The following is a 17,573-nucleotide window of genomic DNA, read 5'->3' as shown; positions in this document are numbered from 1 at the left end:
AATGAAAAGTATGGTATAGGTACCATCGTTCTGAAAATGAGAGTATTCACTAGTGTAAGTGAAAACATTAATAAATATAGCAAAAATATGTAAAACTTTTAGTGATGCTTCTAATGATGCCAAAGAAAACATTGGTACAAAAATGCCATGATACTTCCATTGATGCTTTATGGTCACATCAGTAAAGGTAGACATCATTGATGCGTTAATTAAGTACATCAAAAAAGTATGAAAAAAATGTCACTAATATTTTGGTACCACCAAGTATGTCTTTTTTGTTGCATATATATTAAATTGGTGTCATCGTATGTAATTCGTTTTGTATTTGTAACAATATTCAGTTTTCTTTGGCAAATTTTTACAGATTTATTCTTTTATGATAAATCACTCATTGTTTAAGTGTTATTGTTTAATTGATACCTGCCTCTTTTGTAAATTGTTGAATATTTAGTTGTCCCCTAAAATTACTTCAATTTTGTATATGCATGTACTATTGATGTACTAATGATCGCTTCATATGATATTGCTTTTTATAATAGAAGTCTTACCATCTAGTGGCAATAAAGAATTAGAATTTCAATAAGTCGAAAGTTTTATGGATGATGTGAATATCTAATTAAATGACATGCATGAAACAAAACTTGTACATTAAATGTTTAGGTGGACACAGCTAAAGTTAACATTGTGTCTAGTGATAGGAAAGATGAAGAAGACGGCAAGTTTTTTCTCATTGTGAGATTAATACATGTGTAAGAATTAAAATTGTTGTTGTTGACTTTTATATTCTAGTGGTGGGAATGTAATTGGCTAATGTGCACAAATTTTACATTATATATGCTCTATGACATAACTTTAACCTAAGAAAGTTCTTTTGAGGCAAAAATATGATGGTGGCATAATCAAAATGACATATCTTTGGTTCAAGAAATTTGAAAGCAACCAAGTAGAAATTCAACATTCGTAAGTCAAATTCAATGTATAGTTGCCAACTAAGAGCATTCATAATGTTGCTTCCAGTTGAGAAATACGACATACTACCTTCTTCTGTGATTAAAACCATGAATTGACACCTCTAAGTATGTCTCTTTTGTTGAAAACACATTGTAAAATGACATCTTCACATACTATAGTAGGTAAATAGTTGATAACATTGATATTGATCTAAAAAATACTTACAATTACTTTACAAAGATAAATGATAGATGTGATAATGTGTCATTCACAACTATGAATAATAGAAATCATTTGAAAAAAATGATGACAAAGACCATGAAGAATGTTGTGAATTATGAAGTTGCGTTAAAAAAGACATATGTTTACTATACAAAGACAAATGGCGGATGCGATAACGTCTTATTCACAACTAACTACTAATGATAGAAACCATTTGAAAAAAAATGATGGCAAAAACTATGAAGAATGTTGAAATTTGTGTCTTGATTTATCTATAGTGTAATGCAATTAGATAAAGATAAATACACCACAAATATGTTCTAGGAAAACCCAAGGTCATGAGTGGATACCAATGCTTCAAGTGTAGTTTGTATTTATGAATTCACCCCAAAAGTTACATTTTATTGCAATGTATTTTGATATGACCGGTATTTTTATATGACCAGAACATAACAACCTTTTAATAGTTGTTTAAGGTACGTATAGAAGCAATGAAGACACCTTCAAGTTGCACAAACAGATGGAAATAATATAATAGCAGCTGCAATACTTGACTGACATATAGCCTAACACACATATAACCTGCTTTGGATTAACTCATAATAAGTTATATGTTTTTTACTTTGAACATATGACCCATTTTTAGAAATATTTTTTTAAAGTAGTCTTTCAATTTATTTATGGACAGTTCTTATGTTATGTAGCTATGAGATCAAGAGTTTTAAAGTGCAAAATTAACATCAAAATGTTGGAAAACATGAGAATTATATGCATCTGCAAAGGTTTTTAGAGGTTTAGCATATATTGATGACACTTGATCCATTTGAAAACCAATATGAGTACTAACAACAAACCAGATCCAATGTGGGCATGGGAAGTTCTATGTATATTCTATAGCGAATTGGCCAAAATTACTTGTTTACATTTTAAATTTGAGCTAGTATTTGATTGAAACTTACAACCTGGAAACTCAAGGCTAGTGCTACCTTTTTTGGGTATAATTTAGGTCTGATTTATAATGTCTTCTAGTTCTTAAATGGGATCTTGGTTGGTGGTGGACAAATTGAGAAAAAGCATTTGAATAAGCCTTTGAGAAAAACTTATCTGTTATATTACTTTAAACATAATTTTTTTTTTCAATCTTGAAGTTGTTAGGCAGTAGTCTTCATTTGATAATTATATCCACAATTATAGTACCATTCAAACACTCAATATAGAATGACATTGTGTTGCACTAGATTTGGTACTAAGCAATCCTTTTCCTCCACTTTATGGGACATACATTGTTCCCTCCTTCATTTCTTAAGATCTTCATGTACTCCAAGAATTGCAAAAGCAAAGTTCTACCACTTTTCATTGTTATCATGTATGTTGGTCTTTTTTTTTGTGTCTCAATTTTTTTTTACACCTTTGGAGGTCTGTAGTATGAGGAAACAAAAAGTATGACATGTTGTAAAGAAGATCTCTTAAACAAACGTCATTATCACCTCATCCAATCCTCCCAAGCACTCCATTCCATATCAATTATCCTAAAAATAGAAATGGTTATCTCTATGCTTCCACTACTTCATTGAGATTTCCCTTGACTTGTATAATTCTCCAAAATTTTTAGAAACATGATATCATATTGAATTTGTGCTTCCATTGTCTAACAAATAGATTTGATATTCTCCTCTTTCTCACCAAGAAGCCAGAGAGGTAAGTTCCCTTTGCATGGATCTTCATCTTAAAGAAATCTAAGTTTTTAGGGTCATTTTTGCTTGAGGAAGTGTTTTTGTGCCTGAAATAGAAGTATGGGAAAAATGCTAATAGCCATGTTTATTCTTAGTGATGAGTAGTCAAAACTACACTTTTTTGGTGTTTGTTTTCATTATTCTAAATTTGTATTCATTATGTAAGTCATTGCATGACCACCCTTGAACATAAAATATGTTTTTTTTTTCTTATTTGATGTTATGAATTTTTTTATGGATTCGAAGAGGATTGGTGCACCATCTGAGGCCACTGGCAAGCATGCACCAGTCACTAGTTCAAGTAGTAAGGGCATCAACCTCGCTTGTATTAATGGGGTGAAACCTACGTACATATGTGTTACTATGCATTGAGGACTCCATACCGAGCACCAATTGATATGATGTTGAACCATGGTGACAAGGGGAAAAAGGCATAGTTGGCAAACTGTCTGAGTTGACTCAGCAATTGCCTGAGTCAGCTCGGATCGCCAACAAATCCAGCCATGAGTCAAGGTTGGCCCGGCTCGCCCCTGTTTTCGGCCTTGACTCGTTTGATTCAGCTGCTATGATTTACATCTTCGTTATTTGAGTACTCGATCGAGTCGACGAGTCAACTCATTGAGTCGATGTACCAACTCACTGACGCAGTGACCCGGTCATCTTCCAATCCGAGTCCGAGTCACGGGTTTGCCAATTGTGGAAAAAGGGGGCCGGGTGGGCTCTTACTTGGGTGGTGGGGTATTTATCCCGCTCCCCTAGACCAATTTATGAGTAATGAGGATATATATTTTTTCTTGCATAAACCTCTCTTCTGAAAAGGGTACCATCTAAAAAATGAAAAGTATCTCTCAACTTGTTCAATACTATCGCAATATTCCTATAAATTTATAACTTGCATTATAAAAACTTTCAATTGGTGTTCTTGTTAGATTTTAGAGATCAATATAATCTTGGTAGCATTAGCTCCATTAGGTCTTACATAGCAATCTTCGCAAGTGCTCCAGAAGAATAACAATATGCATTCTTCCAATCCATTGGTTCTTCCTCTAAAACTTTTGCAGTTTCACCACTTGATGTGGGTTGCATTAAGGCTTTGTTTCAAATTCATCAGAAGCTAAAATTTAAGAAATTGCTACCTTGAGCTTTAGCAATACATCAACATAGATTCATTGTACCCTTCTGCCTCTTTGGACCATTATAAAGACTCAATCCAGTTACATGTAAAAGGAATGTCTTACCCGCTAACTATCATGTTTTGGATCCAGTTTAAAATTTTCAAGTCCAAATATGAACCGACTTTCAATACAACTAAAAATGATAAATTACTTTAATAATCTCTATGGCTCTCTCTATCTTGCAACTAAAAATAAATATATGCTGCATATGAGTGTTCATTCCAATAATTCCTGAGGAGCTAATATAATTAAAATGGGCTGGATCATGTCATATGTTATGTCCTAACAAGGGCCATGTGTTATGAGCTAGAAATGACTAAAATATTTTTTTTTTTACTGGTTTAAATGGAAGACTCTCCTTCTATAAGAGTAGAAGTGGAATCCAAAAAAGTTCCTCCCATAAATTACCAAAATCCTCCTCTAATAAAATGTGGGAACATGTTTTCCTATGTTAGCGGAAAAGTCTCCTAAAAAATGGGTACTCAACTTAAGAGAGAGAGAGAGAGAGAGAGAGAGAGAGAGAGAGACTTTCTATGAAGCTAGTCTATTTTTTTAAGAAATTTTTTTTTGCAGCTTTTAGAAAATCTATCAACTCTCCTTCCTCTTATATGGACTATTCGGACTATATGTAATGATGTTTTCTTTCGTGGCATTACCTATGATTTTCATTGTCTGTTGCATTTTGTTCATTTAAAGTTTCAAGCAGTTCTTCAGGTGTATCGCAAAATTAACTCTGATTTTTTACTTTCACTTTCATACTTTTGCTTATTAAATTTTTGGTATTTTCTCATTCAACTCTCTTAGATGTGCTTTCTTTTAATAAAATTTTATTCAGCTCTCTCTTTCTCTCTCACATATGTTTCTAAGTTGAAACCCATAAAACTGTGCTAAATCACGCTTTTTGAAAAAAGAAAAAAACTGGTTTGGTTCATATATGGATTGGCTTTGGTTTTCATAACAACTGATCCAATACTGTCGAGCCAAATAATTTGAATCAATCAAATACAGCAGTTAGTTGTTGAATATTGACTTCAAAAATCATTATAATATATGAACTTAAGGGGCTGCTTGGTATCAAAAACAACCTTACTCATGAAATACTTGTTTATGTGTTTTTGAATCTAAACTAATTTTAAAGTAAATTCATGAAACACTCACAGAATGTTCCTAATGTTAAATAACCCCTTAAAAAAAGATATAAATTATATGAAACTCACAAATAGCCTACCACCAAAAATTAGAAACCATCATTAAAATTCTTTAGCTAAATATGCATTAGGAACGTCTCGTAGTATAGCTCCAGTTTATTATATTTTTAACAACAATTTATAGTGTTTTAATGATAAATTATAATTTTTGGACCGTGCGGGCAACATCCGACGAATATGTGAAAAAATTATGAGTCTAACATATTCAAACTGTTTTTTGTTTTAAAAATAATAAGAAATGGGAAACAAACAATTCGGCATGCTGCAAGTTTAAATGCCAATATCCAATTCGTACATCAATTTATCACGTCGATATTTGGGTCTCCATAGGAATTGGCGAGCGGTGAGAAGACGAGGGACGACCGAGGGTGACGACGGCGTGCGCCGATGTCTCAGCCGGGAGGCGATACATCCCGTATCGGGATTACCAGGAGGAGAATCGGTTTCCCGTCGCCGCCTTCTTCCTCTCCTCCGCCGTCGACTGAACGCCCACCGATTCATGGCGACATCGACCCGCCGCCCAAGGCCCGCCTGTGCCTCACCATCTGTGCCTTCTTCGCCATCCTCTTCCTCGTCTCTCTGCAGTTCATGCAGCCCACACATTACCGAAATCCTTCTGATCCGCTCCGTCGTTGGATTCCGTTCGACGCCGTAAGTCCTCTTGTTTGTTCTCTTCTATCTGATTTTCTTCTCTGGCGGACTCCAGTGCTGTCGCCAGTTTTCTGTACTAGTGTACTTTTCTCTTGCTCGTTCGCTTTCGTTTAGGGTTTAGAATTTTTCCTTTCCCTTCAAAAAGGAAAATTCAACGGCCAAAAGCTTCCGCAACCTTTTTTGGTGGATCCATTGGTTGGGGATCCTGCTGTGAGGATGAAAATAAGGACCTTTGTCTCATTAAAATTGGGTTTCTTGTGTTTCGAACCGCATTAGTTTAAATTATGGGCGGTGAGTGCCTAAGGTGAGGCCTAGACTGATGCATGCAAAATCAGCAGCCTGCAGAATTTCAGGTTTTAATTTTTGGTTTGTTTCTAGCGCAGCAAGTACCTAGAGCTTTGGTAGCTGCAACAGGTGAACGACAGTGTCTCGATTCTTCCTGCTTAAGTTAAGTCGTACTTCACGTTTTTTACCTAACTTTTATGATTTGGGAATGGCCATTGGAACGACGGCTTCAAGACACGGTTAATGAATTTGAGATGTGCGAATTGGGATTGTTTTGGAGGATAGTAATCACGCGCGGTTGTGCAGTGGGTATGCTCATTGCGGGCTGATAATAATGACTTCCTCTTTTACAGAAGTACTTGTAATATGCAATTTTTTCTAAACCGAAATGTATTTTATGGGAGCTATTTGACAAGGGGAGACACTGACATTGCAGCGCGGCAAGATGGAGCATCCTGATAACTTAAAACAACCAAGTTCAACCTCAGTGCTTGACATGCATATAGTTTCGTGGATCGACTGCTTGGATCTTCGGCCACTTGTGGTTCTGATCAATTCCACAATTTCAAGCTCGAGGTATAGACATTCTTATTGTGTATGACAAAAAGTAATTTCGATAACATGAGCTCTAAGTTCTAATGAATGAGTAGTTTATATATCTGCTAGCGGCTTGGTTTCAGTTATATAGTATGCAAGCTATTTAAAGCGTCCGGTTGTGGAGGATATAAGTAATATGACCATCTCTTTTGTGATTCCTCTAACAGAGGATCATATATTGTGTAGGCATATATGCAGACGAAACAGACATAGACACCAGTATGCATGCATTCATTTATTTGTGTAAACTTACATTTATAAGCCCAAAAAATTTTACAAAGGATATTATGTAAATTTTGACCCTTCTGACAGAGAATGCTGATTTTTATGTATGACTTAACTTAGTTGAAGTAAACAGCTTGCTTGGGGTTTAGGCCCCCTGCCTTTATTTCAACAAGATGGTTATATACAAGGGAAGACCAGAAAAAGACATTTAACAATAAGCACAAAGGATTTGCCCAACCCTTCACCAAAAAAATTGTTACAGAACATAGCCTACAAGCTATGTATTTACATATTCAAGTCAGCAAAATAGTCGTGAAGGTTATTGTCATGATCCATAATCAGTCGGCTTATGTCAACTGTACCAAGACCCTGCTCCATAGAAATTCTCACGTGAACTTGATCAAAACACCTGCTCCAACCTGCATTTAGCCGTCGCCCTTCCAACCCTGTCTAATTTTCCTCATCCAATTTTTGATACGGGAAATAATAGATAGTCACCATGATATTCCTTATGGAATCTAAGAATGCACTCCAAAACTTTCATTTCTCCTTCGTGAATCCTTCCATGATCCTTGACAATCACCACACAACCCAGTTGCCCATTACCCACATTGCTCAAGCCTGCAATTTTCAGTCCATGCCTGGTATTGACTCTAAAAATGTTGATTAATCAGCCATTTCTAGCCGAATTGATGGTGTCTTCACAGTAAAACCCAGTTTCTATCCAAATTCTAAGTTTAATTTCTGTCTCAGGAGGTCACTTGACAGAGGAAAAGCTATCCAGCAGCTCCTCCAAACCTCTCTTTTGAACCTGCTTACCGGGGTTTCTATACTGTCATGGAAGCATCTGTTCATAAGACGCCACATACTCCAACAGACAATTAAGAAGGACATCCTCCAGCATTGACACCTCCACTTCACCAAGATCTTTGCTTGCATCCATCTCTTAAACTCATATATAATCTCACCTTGGGGCAATTTAACTCTACCAAACTTTGCATCTATATACCTCCAAACTTCCTTTGCTAACTTACATGTTACAAAGACATGCATTCGTCTTCTCAGCAGCTAAACCCCAGCCTTCTGGATCCTGCCAAGGGTGGGGATCCTACCTTCACAAACGATTTAGGGAATGCCAACAACTCTTGGATGGGGCTTGGCTAGTCCAAAGTTTCTTCCGCCACCATTCTTTAGCCCCCTGGAGCATGAACTCTACACTTGTTGATAATCTCTCTTGCCTTGAAGCTCTCCTTGCCACCATCACTCCAAACCGGTGTCCTCGGCATCACATAACCTAATATTAGCAATGGACACTCCAAGTTGCGTAGCAATAGCAAAGGACGGACTTTCCTGGTTAACGCAAAGTTGCTCTTGAATACTGTTTTTAACATCACTACAAATTATGGCATATCCATTCTCATCAACTCTATGGATGAAGACTTGCCCTAGGCATTGGTTAGTCTAAAACCTGATCTGTTCTCCATTTCCTACTTTCCACTCATTTTGTTTCCAATCCAGCTCCATCCCCACTGCAATCATTTCCAGCCCCAACTTTGATTAGGTGATCTTTTGAGTGTCCAAAAGACTATGAGAGATCAAATATTTTTCCTTAAGGGCCCGTTTGATGGCTTGGAAATCTCGAATTGGAAATATATTTCTGGAAATATATTTTCTGAAAAAATGGAATGAGAAAAATCTTTCCGATTCTCATTTTGATGTGTGTGTGATGACTGAGAAATATATTTTCAGAAATATATTTCTGTGTTTGATGATAAAGAAATATATTTCTAGATTTTCAGAAATGTATTTCTTAGTTTGATATAAGGAACATATTTCCAGATTTTCTAGAAGAAGAGAAAAATTGATCTAGCACATAAACAACAGTGACAAACAAAAGCATAGATGCATGTGGTAAAATTTAAACATCACATGTGGTAATAGTGATCAACAAAATATGATAAGTTTTACTTGCATTAAGTTTTCAGTTTACTTTCTAAATGAAGAATGCTACCCGAATTCAAAAACAGTTAGACAGAACATATTTATGCTAACAGAACATAACAAATGTTCAGATTTTCCTATGAACCAACAGATTTTTGTATCAACAAACATAAGGGCATAGCAAGTGCTGAACAGATTTTTCAGCTCAAACTTCTGGTTCCTAAGGGATTCGATTTTGTCTTTCAGGTCATCGATCTTCACTTTCAGCTCGCTGGACAAATCTTTTTCTCTCTGACATAGGTCAAAACAGGTATGATTTCCCAAATGAAGCAAAATCAGACTTTTAAGTGACTCGTATGATCACAAACTAACAACCAAGATACTGATTCGGTTTGTTCATCGACATAACATCAAACATCAATGTACTTAAGCAAACCCAAACACAGATGCTGATCAAAGATTCAAAACCACAGTATCTAAAATACCCCATCTAAGAATATTCCCAATCGGAAGGAAAATACAGCTCTAGTCTCTTACACAACAAGACTCCAAGCCAAAACCAGTAATCAGAAAATGGACTGTACAACCCATAATACCATAAAAATTATGGATTTCTTCATAAATCATCCCAAAACAAATCACCGAGTTGCATAGCAACACGAATGAGAACCAAAATCTTGGCGCTGGACTTTATTTATAACCAATATAACAGGCTTTCAACAGTAACAAAAATTCCAACCTCTGCTTCACTGCCCTTTAACTGTTCTCCATTTTGTGGGTGGTACTGGACGGTGTGACAAAAATCATCCCTAGTAGTACTGGTCCGAATCCAACAAATGAATGCCACCTCTTTTGCAATTTTTCACCTACAAACTCCTCAAAAAAACAAATTGCATCTAGATTAAATCATCGACAACTGTGCCACCTTATGCCAAAAATAATGTTTCAGAGCAGTAAACAAGGGTGATTTCAGTGCTTTGCCTTCGAATTCCACAAGCATCTGAATCGCATACTCAATCAAAAATAAATCTATTATTTAGTAGGTCAACAGAACGCCAAATCAAAGATGGTCGGCAATGCAAAGACAGAATCTAATGTCCTTGGGCCAACTAAAGAAGTGAGAAGGAAGTAAGGTGAAGATGAATGTTCCTTACTTTGTTGTATTTCTGGGAGAGGTCTTGCACATCCTTGGCAATTTCGCTGCGGATGGTGCCGGCGATGGCCTTGCTCTCGATGATGACGCAGCTGCCCTCATCCTCCGACGCCATGGTATCTCCAATCAATGTCCTCCGATGAGGGGAACAGGAGAGTGAGAGGGTGAGGGAGACGACGAGGGGAGCAGGAGGATGAGAGGGCGTCGTGTGCAGGCAGGAGGGAGGTGACCAAGGGAGGCAGCAGTGGCCATCGAACGGGCCCTAAACATGTTAGCCCAAGGATCCCCACTAGTCAAAGGACGACTACACCTGCTAGGGACCATCGCTCTGTTCACTTCCTCCAACCTTCTTCTCCTAGAGGAAGTCACAGTCTCTTCCATTTAATTAGATGCATGTGTCTAGAACCTCCTTCCTCATTCTACAAGAACTTAATACAAGTTTGTTTGATTCTCCTTAATACGACATTAGGCAATCTAAAGGCCATCATCCAATAGTAAAGCAAAGTTATCAACACATACCGAATAAGGCATAGCCGGCCTGCGTAGGACAAGATCTGAGCCTTCCATCCAGCCAACCTAATGCAGGGCAGGACCAGACCCGTCACTCTCCTGGGTCCACTTCCTCGCCTCAGGTTCCACCTTCGGGCATCAGTGCAGTCCATGAGCTTTCAACCGTGGGATCCCCTATGGACCTAGAGCTTACACGAGAGGAGGTGCCTCTGCGTAGATACTCGAGGCGGACCAAGGGTTGAAATGTAACTTTGATTTACATATGTTATTTTGTTATCCATTTTGTTAGTATATTCATTTGTATCTAAGTGGGTCTGTTTGGATTCGAGCACTTGTTCAGGACCGGACCTGTTGCTATTCTCGTCCATATAAATGGGCGGCAAAGTTATTTTGTATACACTTGATGTCGAATGAAGAAAAGCTTTATTTTCGTTTTGTGTTGCTTCCATCTTCTACTTTCTTCTTGTCGCCTAGTGTAACTAGTTAGTTTAGAAAGTTTGTTGTCTTCTGCAAGTTGGCGTTGCAAAGTCTGTTTTGCAAGCAGTGCTGCATCAGTTTGGTATCAGAGCAAGGCTCCGTTCCTACCGTGCACATGACTGCTACAAAAGAAGCAAGAGATAAAGAAAAAGAAAAGGCGAACGACTCTGCTGCAGAAAAAAAAAAATACAGAGTCTGCATCGAATGTAAATGAGAACGATCAAACAGAAATCGTGTGGTCTGAAAGGGAAAGTCAAGAAAACTTACAGGAAACTGTGGCAAAGCACGGATTTGAGATTGCCCACATCAGGCGAGACCTTGCTACTGCAACTAGGAGAATGGACGAAAGGCTCAATGAGTTCAAGGATGAGATCAAAGGAATGCTATGTTTGTTTTTGCAGTACTCACAGAGTAAAACGGAGAACTTCCAGGCGTTACCTGCTGCAAACGGGGCTCCCAACTACTCTGCGAGAGACGACAGGGCATTGGGCGTAACGTGGAATCAGGAATGCACATCATTGGAAAGGGTTTCCGCTGGAGCTCCGTTGCCGGCAGACGTTCCAAATCCAGCGTCAAAACCCTCCGCCGGAGTTCCCCTATTTTCGACCGGAGGAAGTGGAGACTCAGCCGCGTCTTCCTCCCATCGTCAGGCGAGAACGACGGGGCTCCCAACTACTCTGCGAGAGACGACGGGCATTGCTACTTCCTCCATGCTTTGACTTATTTTGCTATCTGCAGGGTTAGGCATCAACATATGTATCATTTATACCACCTTTGCTGAGCCTAGGTTTGCTTTGCAGCAGGTGGTCTGGACTGGACTGAATAGTAGTTAGTTTCTCGTACTAGATATGCTACTTTTACTGATGATTGCATAAAATGCAAATGTAGATGGGTTATTCATTTGCTTTGTAAGGCTGATATATGCTTGTCCTGAATCTTCCTCTAGTATTATTCCTCTGCATATTTATCCATACAGAGCATGTACAGAACTTGATATATCCTGTATAGCTAGATGGAGTGGCTTCCATTTCTCCCACTAGCGCCTGCTACTCATCATTTTTCATTGTCTTCCTGTTCTCAATTTTTATTCAATTTTGTTTCAGGATGATGGAAAATCTTTATTTCCATTTCTTCATACCAGATAAGGAGGAAGAAAAACCGACTTACTACAAGCTGAAACTTTTGTTTCCACATTCTGACATTGAAATACTTGGGTATGATAGTCTATTGGGCAAATAATCCAAATACCAATTACCAGGTTATATCTGCATTATTGATGGCTTGTCTTCTTAAATAGACATAAGGAAGTCATTGAGAAATTGGGTACTACTACTACTGATGCCAAAGGTAGCTGGACTTCCCTTCATGAAATAGCACCTTTTGTGATTCCAAAAGTGTACCCGCATCTGAAGAGATTCATGTATGTTCCAGGCGACGTAATCATCAAGGTTTTCTTTTTTCTTCCTTGTGCATACTGAACCAAATTATTTATGCTTTTTTTATTTCCAATCCAAGGTTGCTCCTTTTGTATCCTTTCCCCACGCACTTTGTGTTGTGCATATATTTGAATATTTTCAATCACATGCATTTTGACTGGAGTTGAAAATTTTAACATGCTGGTCCATAATTTTTTAGGTTTTTCTGGTTCAGCTATGGAGGATATATGTCTTTTGATATTTGTGTTATATAGTTCAATCTTCTGAAATCTATGTTATGATGAAGCCTCTTGTCTGCTGGTGTCAGTACTGTTGCTTAAATCCAAATTCTTACAGGCTGCACAATTGGTTCCCTAGAAATGTTTCTGCATTCATGGTTATTGCTTGTCTATAGACTCTAGTCTCAGAAAAGTTTGATTTGAGGATGTATTTTGCCATAATTTGGAAGAAGGCCCCATATTTCATGTTTGTCCTGATGTTGGTCCAACATTTAATTGCAGCTATCAAAAAGGAAAAAACATCAGGCCAATGCAGTTGCTTGCATGGATGCGAATCATTTACTTTTTCTTTAAATTCTCATAATAACCTTTAGCAAGTAGAAGTACTTGTCAACCTTTGACTTGGTGAACTTCCTGCAGTACCATGTGGAAGAGTATGAAGACTGAATTGCATTACCTGGGCCAAGTTATGGCAGGCTCTCACTTGATATTTTCTGGAGCATGAGGGTCATAGGAGGAAATTAAACAAGCAAATCTTTTGCATTTGGAATTTGGCATTTAAAAATTTATCCCTTGGCTGGGAAGCCCCTCGAATTTATTGACCCAGTTTCTTATTTTATGTACAGGGCAGCGTGGAAGAGCTTCTTGGCATTGACCTAACTAAGCATGCAATTGCTGCTATTGAGGAATGCAGCATTACATTAAGTAGCCTTGTTAATTTTGAAGTTCTGGAGGCTATGCAAAGATTAGCTGAAAAGCCTTGGGTGTCTAGTCTGCCTTATGAAAAAAATGCATGTGTACTCAATACTGGTGTGCTTCTAATAAATTCAGATGGGCTGGAAAATGACATTTTGGAATCCATTTTGTGGTGGGACAAGGTTTTCAGCAACAGAAAATCCAGGTTTTTCCCTCAGAAAGCTTCTTTTATTTTTTCGGCTGCTTATTATGTTTACTGGACCATCAAAGACACACGCAAACACATGTACACATGTATGCAGTGGCTCATCTACATGCAAGGATGGCCTGGAATAATGCCATCTCTGTGTGTTGGTACAGTTTTGATAATGAACATACAGATGCATGGAAATATTGCATGTGCTCTTGTTGTTCCATGTTTCAAGAACTTGTATATAAACAGAGAACATGAAAAATGAATTATATCCTAATTGTTGGGATGGTGTTTTTTTTATGTAAAGCAAGTTTGATTAATAGTTGGGACGACTTAAATAACCATAAGTTATTTTCCTCTGCAAGCTAATTGTTTGTTTGGTTATGATTCTCCCATCAATGCCCTTAGCCATACGACTCATACAGTGCATTTGACCATATCCCAATTAGATAGGCATCTCTGGCGATATCTAAATTAGTTAGATGCACCTTTTGAACTAGGATGAAAAAAATAGTGCATCTTTCTAATATTACAAAAACTTTTTATGTGGTTCTTAAAGGGTTTACAAAGCTTAGCCTGCATTTGGAAATTATTCAGAAATTTAGTTGTGTTCGTTGGGTTCGGAGGTGGAGTGGTAAATTTCTTGTGAAAGTTTTGGTGTGTTTTCAATAACGTTTAAATTTGGTTCTTTTCCATCCCCAACTTAGTTGGTCATATCTTGAAAATTTTCCTTTGGAATATTGACCACCGTGAGGCTGCACATGACACATCTTATTTAATTTTTTCAGTTACCAATTACCATCCTTTAGTGTGGATCTGCATTTTTCTCATCGTGAATCTTGATCTTCCTGAAACTGATGGATTAAGCTACTCTAATCTGTGATGTTTTATGCGGCTCATCCTCAATTTCAGTGCCTATTTTTGCTTTATGGATTTGTCTGTTTTTCTAATTATGTTCAGGATAGAGCACACTAATCCGGCAATCTCTGTGGCTTTTTATGATAAATATGTCAAACTTCCTGATGTTTGGAAGATTGAAGATCTGGAGAAGAGCAATGCGGCCAAAATTCTTCGATTTGATGGGCTGAAGAAGGAATGCACTGGACATGATAGAGATGACCAAGCTATTCAGTTTTCAGGTTTTGGTTCCATCTGGAAACAGTACTTTCCTCCATCAGCAGATCGAATATTGGATTACTGAAGATCCCTTGTACCGATTCAGAGTTTCAGGCTGCTGAGTTTGTGCTCTTGGATAGGTTTAATGGTGTAGTATATGGCGCAAGAGTCTGAGCAGAACGTGTACAGCTCGCTGCTAGTAGAAAATTTGTTTGGTCGCTGAAAATGTTCTCAAACTTGATTATGCTATTTGTTTTGCTTTCTTGGTCGTTGATCGTTCCAAATGGCTTAGTTTATAGAATCTTAGCTCTGTGAGTTTAGGCATGTAAAGTTCGCTTATTATTTTATGTCACTGTCTTGTTCGATCACATTTCAGTTTTAAACTATTTTTTAGATATTCAAATAAATTGTTTAATTAATGAATTTTATGCACTATTTATTTATTCTTTCAGTTTGTTGCTGATTTTTTTTTTTGAACCACACTTGTATGAACACGGTGAACCGTGGACATGAGAAAAGCCATAAGCCTTTGACACGACCAAAGTCGTGTTTTGCAGTAAGTGCATTTCATGCCACTTTTGTCCAATTTTAAGCTTTGCCAACTTTGGCCAAGACTAGTCTTGTCTTGGTTTTGAGAACCTTTAAAACTTTACATGCACTAATCACTTATCATATATTAAGCATATATCTAATTCTTTTCAGCTTGGCTTTGTTTGTCATCAAGAACATTTTCCAATGATGATAAGAGGGCAAGATCCTAACAAACACGTATGTTTTTTGTAAAGTTATACTTGGGAGAAACTAAAGAGAGAAGCCATCTTTAGTGTAAAACCTCCACGGCAATATTCTTATGCTTTCAAACTTCTGCCTTGTTTCAAGGTTTGGGTGGACCTACAGTACATTTTTGAACTTGATTATCACATTTAGCACTGTTTACAACCTAGAGGAGTGACATATAGGAATGTGACAGCGACCCCATGCTTCGAACCTTAGATTCTTTGGATGTGCGCCACCTTTCTCCTGTTGTGCTACACCTCTTTAGGCAATAAACACGTATTTTCAAAAGTCAATTTGGTTGTGATATTGGTGTTTTAGCACCTCCTTTGTTTTCCTATTATTTTATATCTTTATTAGCATTTTTATATGTTTTTAGAGTATATGAGTGATATATTCAAAGTTTTGAGAATTAGAGTACCGAATACGGTTGTGATAAAACGTACGTGTTACATTGCCGGTAGGGATTTTGGAGAATCTAATTTTAATAGGATGTACTCTTTAACGATCAGATGTTTACATGTTTAATATAAAATATGAATAAAGAGAAGCCTAATATCATATCCAAATCGGAATTTAGATTCACAATCTGAATATGATCCATATCCAACTTTTAAATACTAAAATAAATTTGAGCTGCATTATGATATGTTCAATATTGATTCTCGAACCTGAATCGGAATCTAATTGGATATTGTTTTAAATCCAATCGAATATGATCGGATGTCACTTCTTAAATGTAAATCTAATCTAATTTCTTAATCGGATGTTAAATCTAGTCTGAATCTAATCCATTGACGTTCTTATTGTCCGTAGTTAAAGAGTATTTTTGATGATGCACAGGACATGGGCTCAAAATAAGGGTTGCAAATATGGACGCCAATGCTTTGAACACGATCCAACCTGTGCCTGATTGGACTTAATCAGAATCTATGCAATCCGATCTAAATTCAGACCTTACTTTAAAACAGCATTATTCAAATACCAATCAGCAGAAGATACGACATTTGTATGTTATCACATCGGATCTTTCACCGAATTTCAATTATATATTAGTCTTGAATTCTCGTGGAAAATCGGTTGAAATTTGGGCAAGATCCACTGGGGAAAAAAAGAATTAGGGTTCGTTTGGCAAGCAGAACTGTGTGTAATTATTTCATGAATATTGTCTATAGCCTGGGATAGATTCATGGAACATATTAAAAAGTGTTGTATGGATCTACCATAAATTTTGGGGTAGGTTAATGAAATGGTTGAACCATTTGAAAAAATCAGATAGAAAAAAATAATAATAATATTTGACTAAGAAATCAGATTGAATCAGATTTAAAAAACAACATCCGATTGGATTTAGATTCAGATATACATAAATATTCGAGTTGATTTTGATTCAAATTCAGTCGGATTTGATTTTAAACAAAGATCTATATCGAATGCTCTTACATTTTGAAAAACAATCAAATTCAATTCAAATTCAGATATCAGTGTAAAAATGGATTCGGAAGGGGATCGCATTGTGAAACCCAATTTCAGATTCATATAAGGCTACTTTTTTTTGTTAATCCATTGACATCCTACCTAAAATTTGATCTTCAGCAAGCTAACTAGTTGGAATCCCCCGGCAGACGGCTGATTTATATTTGTGTAAATATAAGTTGTAAGTAAAGAGTAATGTTCATGCTAGCTCCACTTTTTTTAATGTTTCAAATGAAATGATGTAGGCAAGAAAATAAGTTTTAAATAAGTTGTGTGCACAGGATTCAACAAGTGTTCTCAAGTTTGTAAAAAGTTTCTATTTTCTTGTTTACCAGCGAATATTTTTATAATTTTAAGTCAGTTGTAATTCACACACAAAGTCTTCAAAGTTGAAGATGTCTTGAATGGTCACTTATAGTTTATTACATATCAGAGGTACTTAGAATAGGCTCATGCCTCCTTCCTTCTGTTTCCTTCTTCTCTCAGGATCCAGGGTTGCTTTGGTAACTTGTTAAGAAGCGGAACACCAATTAACA

At 36.9% G+C, this 17,573-nt stretch overlaps 1 protein-coding gene across 1 annotated transcript; it reads left to right on the top strand.

Annotated features, from left to right (window-relative positions):
- The first annotated feature begins 5,603 nt into the window (after positions 1-5,603).
- LOC116267621 (probable galacturonosyltransferase 6) lies at positions 5,604-15,222 on the top strand. Its single transcript, XM_031649476.2, has 6 exons — positions 5,604-5,940; positions 6,662-6,801; positions 12,232-12,342; positions 12,426-12,576; positions 13,409-13,683; positions 14,632-15,222. Exons 1-6 carry the CDS (start codon positions 5,677-5,679, stop codon positions 14,870-14,872), a joined length of 1,182 nt encoding a protein of 393 aa, XP_031505336.1. The 5' UTR covers positions 5,604-5,676; the 3' UTR covers positions 14,873-15,222.
- Positions 15,223-17,573: the final 2,351 nt, after the last annotated feature.

This window comes from Nymphaea colorata, chromosome 14 (genome assembly GCF_008831285.2).
Source record: "Nymphaea colorata isolate Beijing-Zhang1983 chromosome 14, ASM883128v2, whole genome shotgun sequence".
NCBI lineage: Eukaryota > Viridiplantae > Streptophyta > Magnoliopsida > Nymphaeales > Nymphaeaceae > Nymphaea > Nymphaea colorata.
The sequence above is the reverse complement of the archived record's forward strand: the minus strand, read 5'-3'. Positions and strand labels throughout refer to the sequence as shown.

Excerpts from the sequence above, each read along its gene's own strand:
- LOC116267621 (XM_031649476.2), top strand. The coding sequence starts at position 5,677 with ATGTCTCAGCCGGGAGGCGATACATCCCGTATCGGGATTACCAGGAGG. Across the intron at positions 5,941-6,661 it reads GTTGGATTCCGTTCGACGCC|CGCGGCAAGATGGAGCATCC; the intron begins GTAAGTCCTCTT and ends CTGACATTGCAG. Across the intron at positions 6,802-12,231 it reads TCCACAATTTCAAGCTCGAG|GATGATGGAAAATCTTTATT; the intron begins GTATAGACATTC and ends ATTTTGTTTCAG.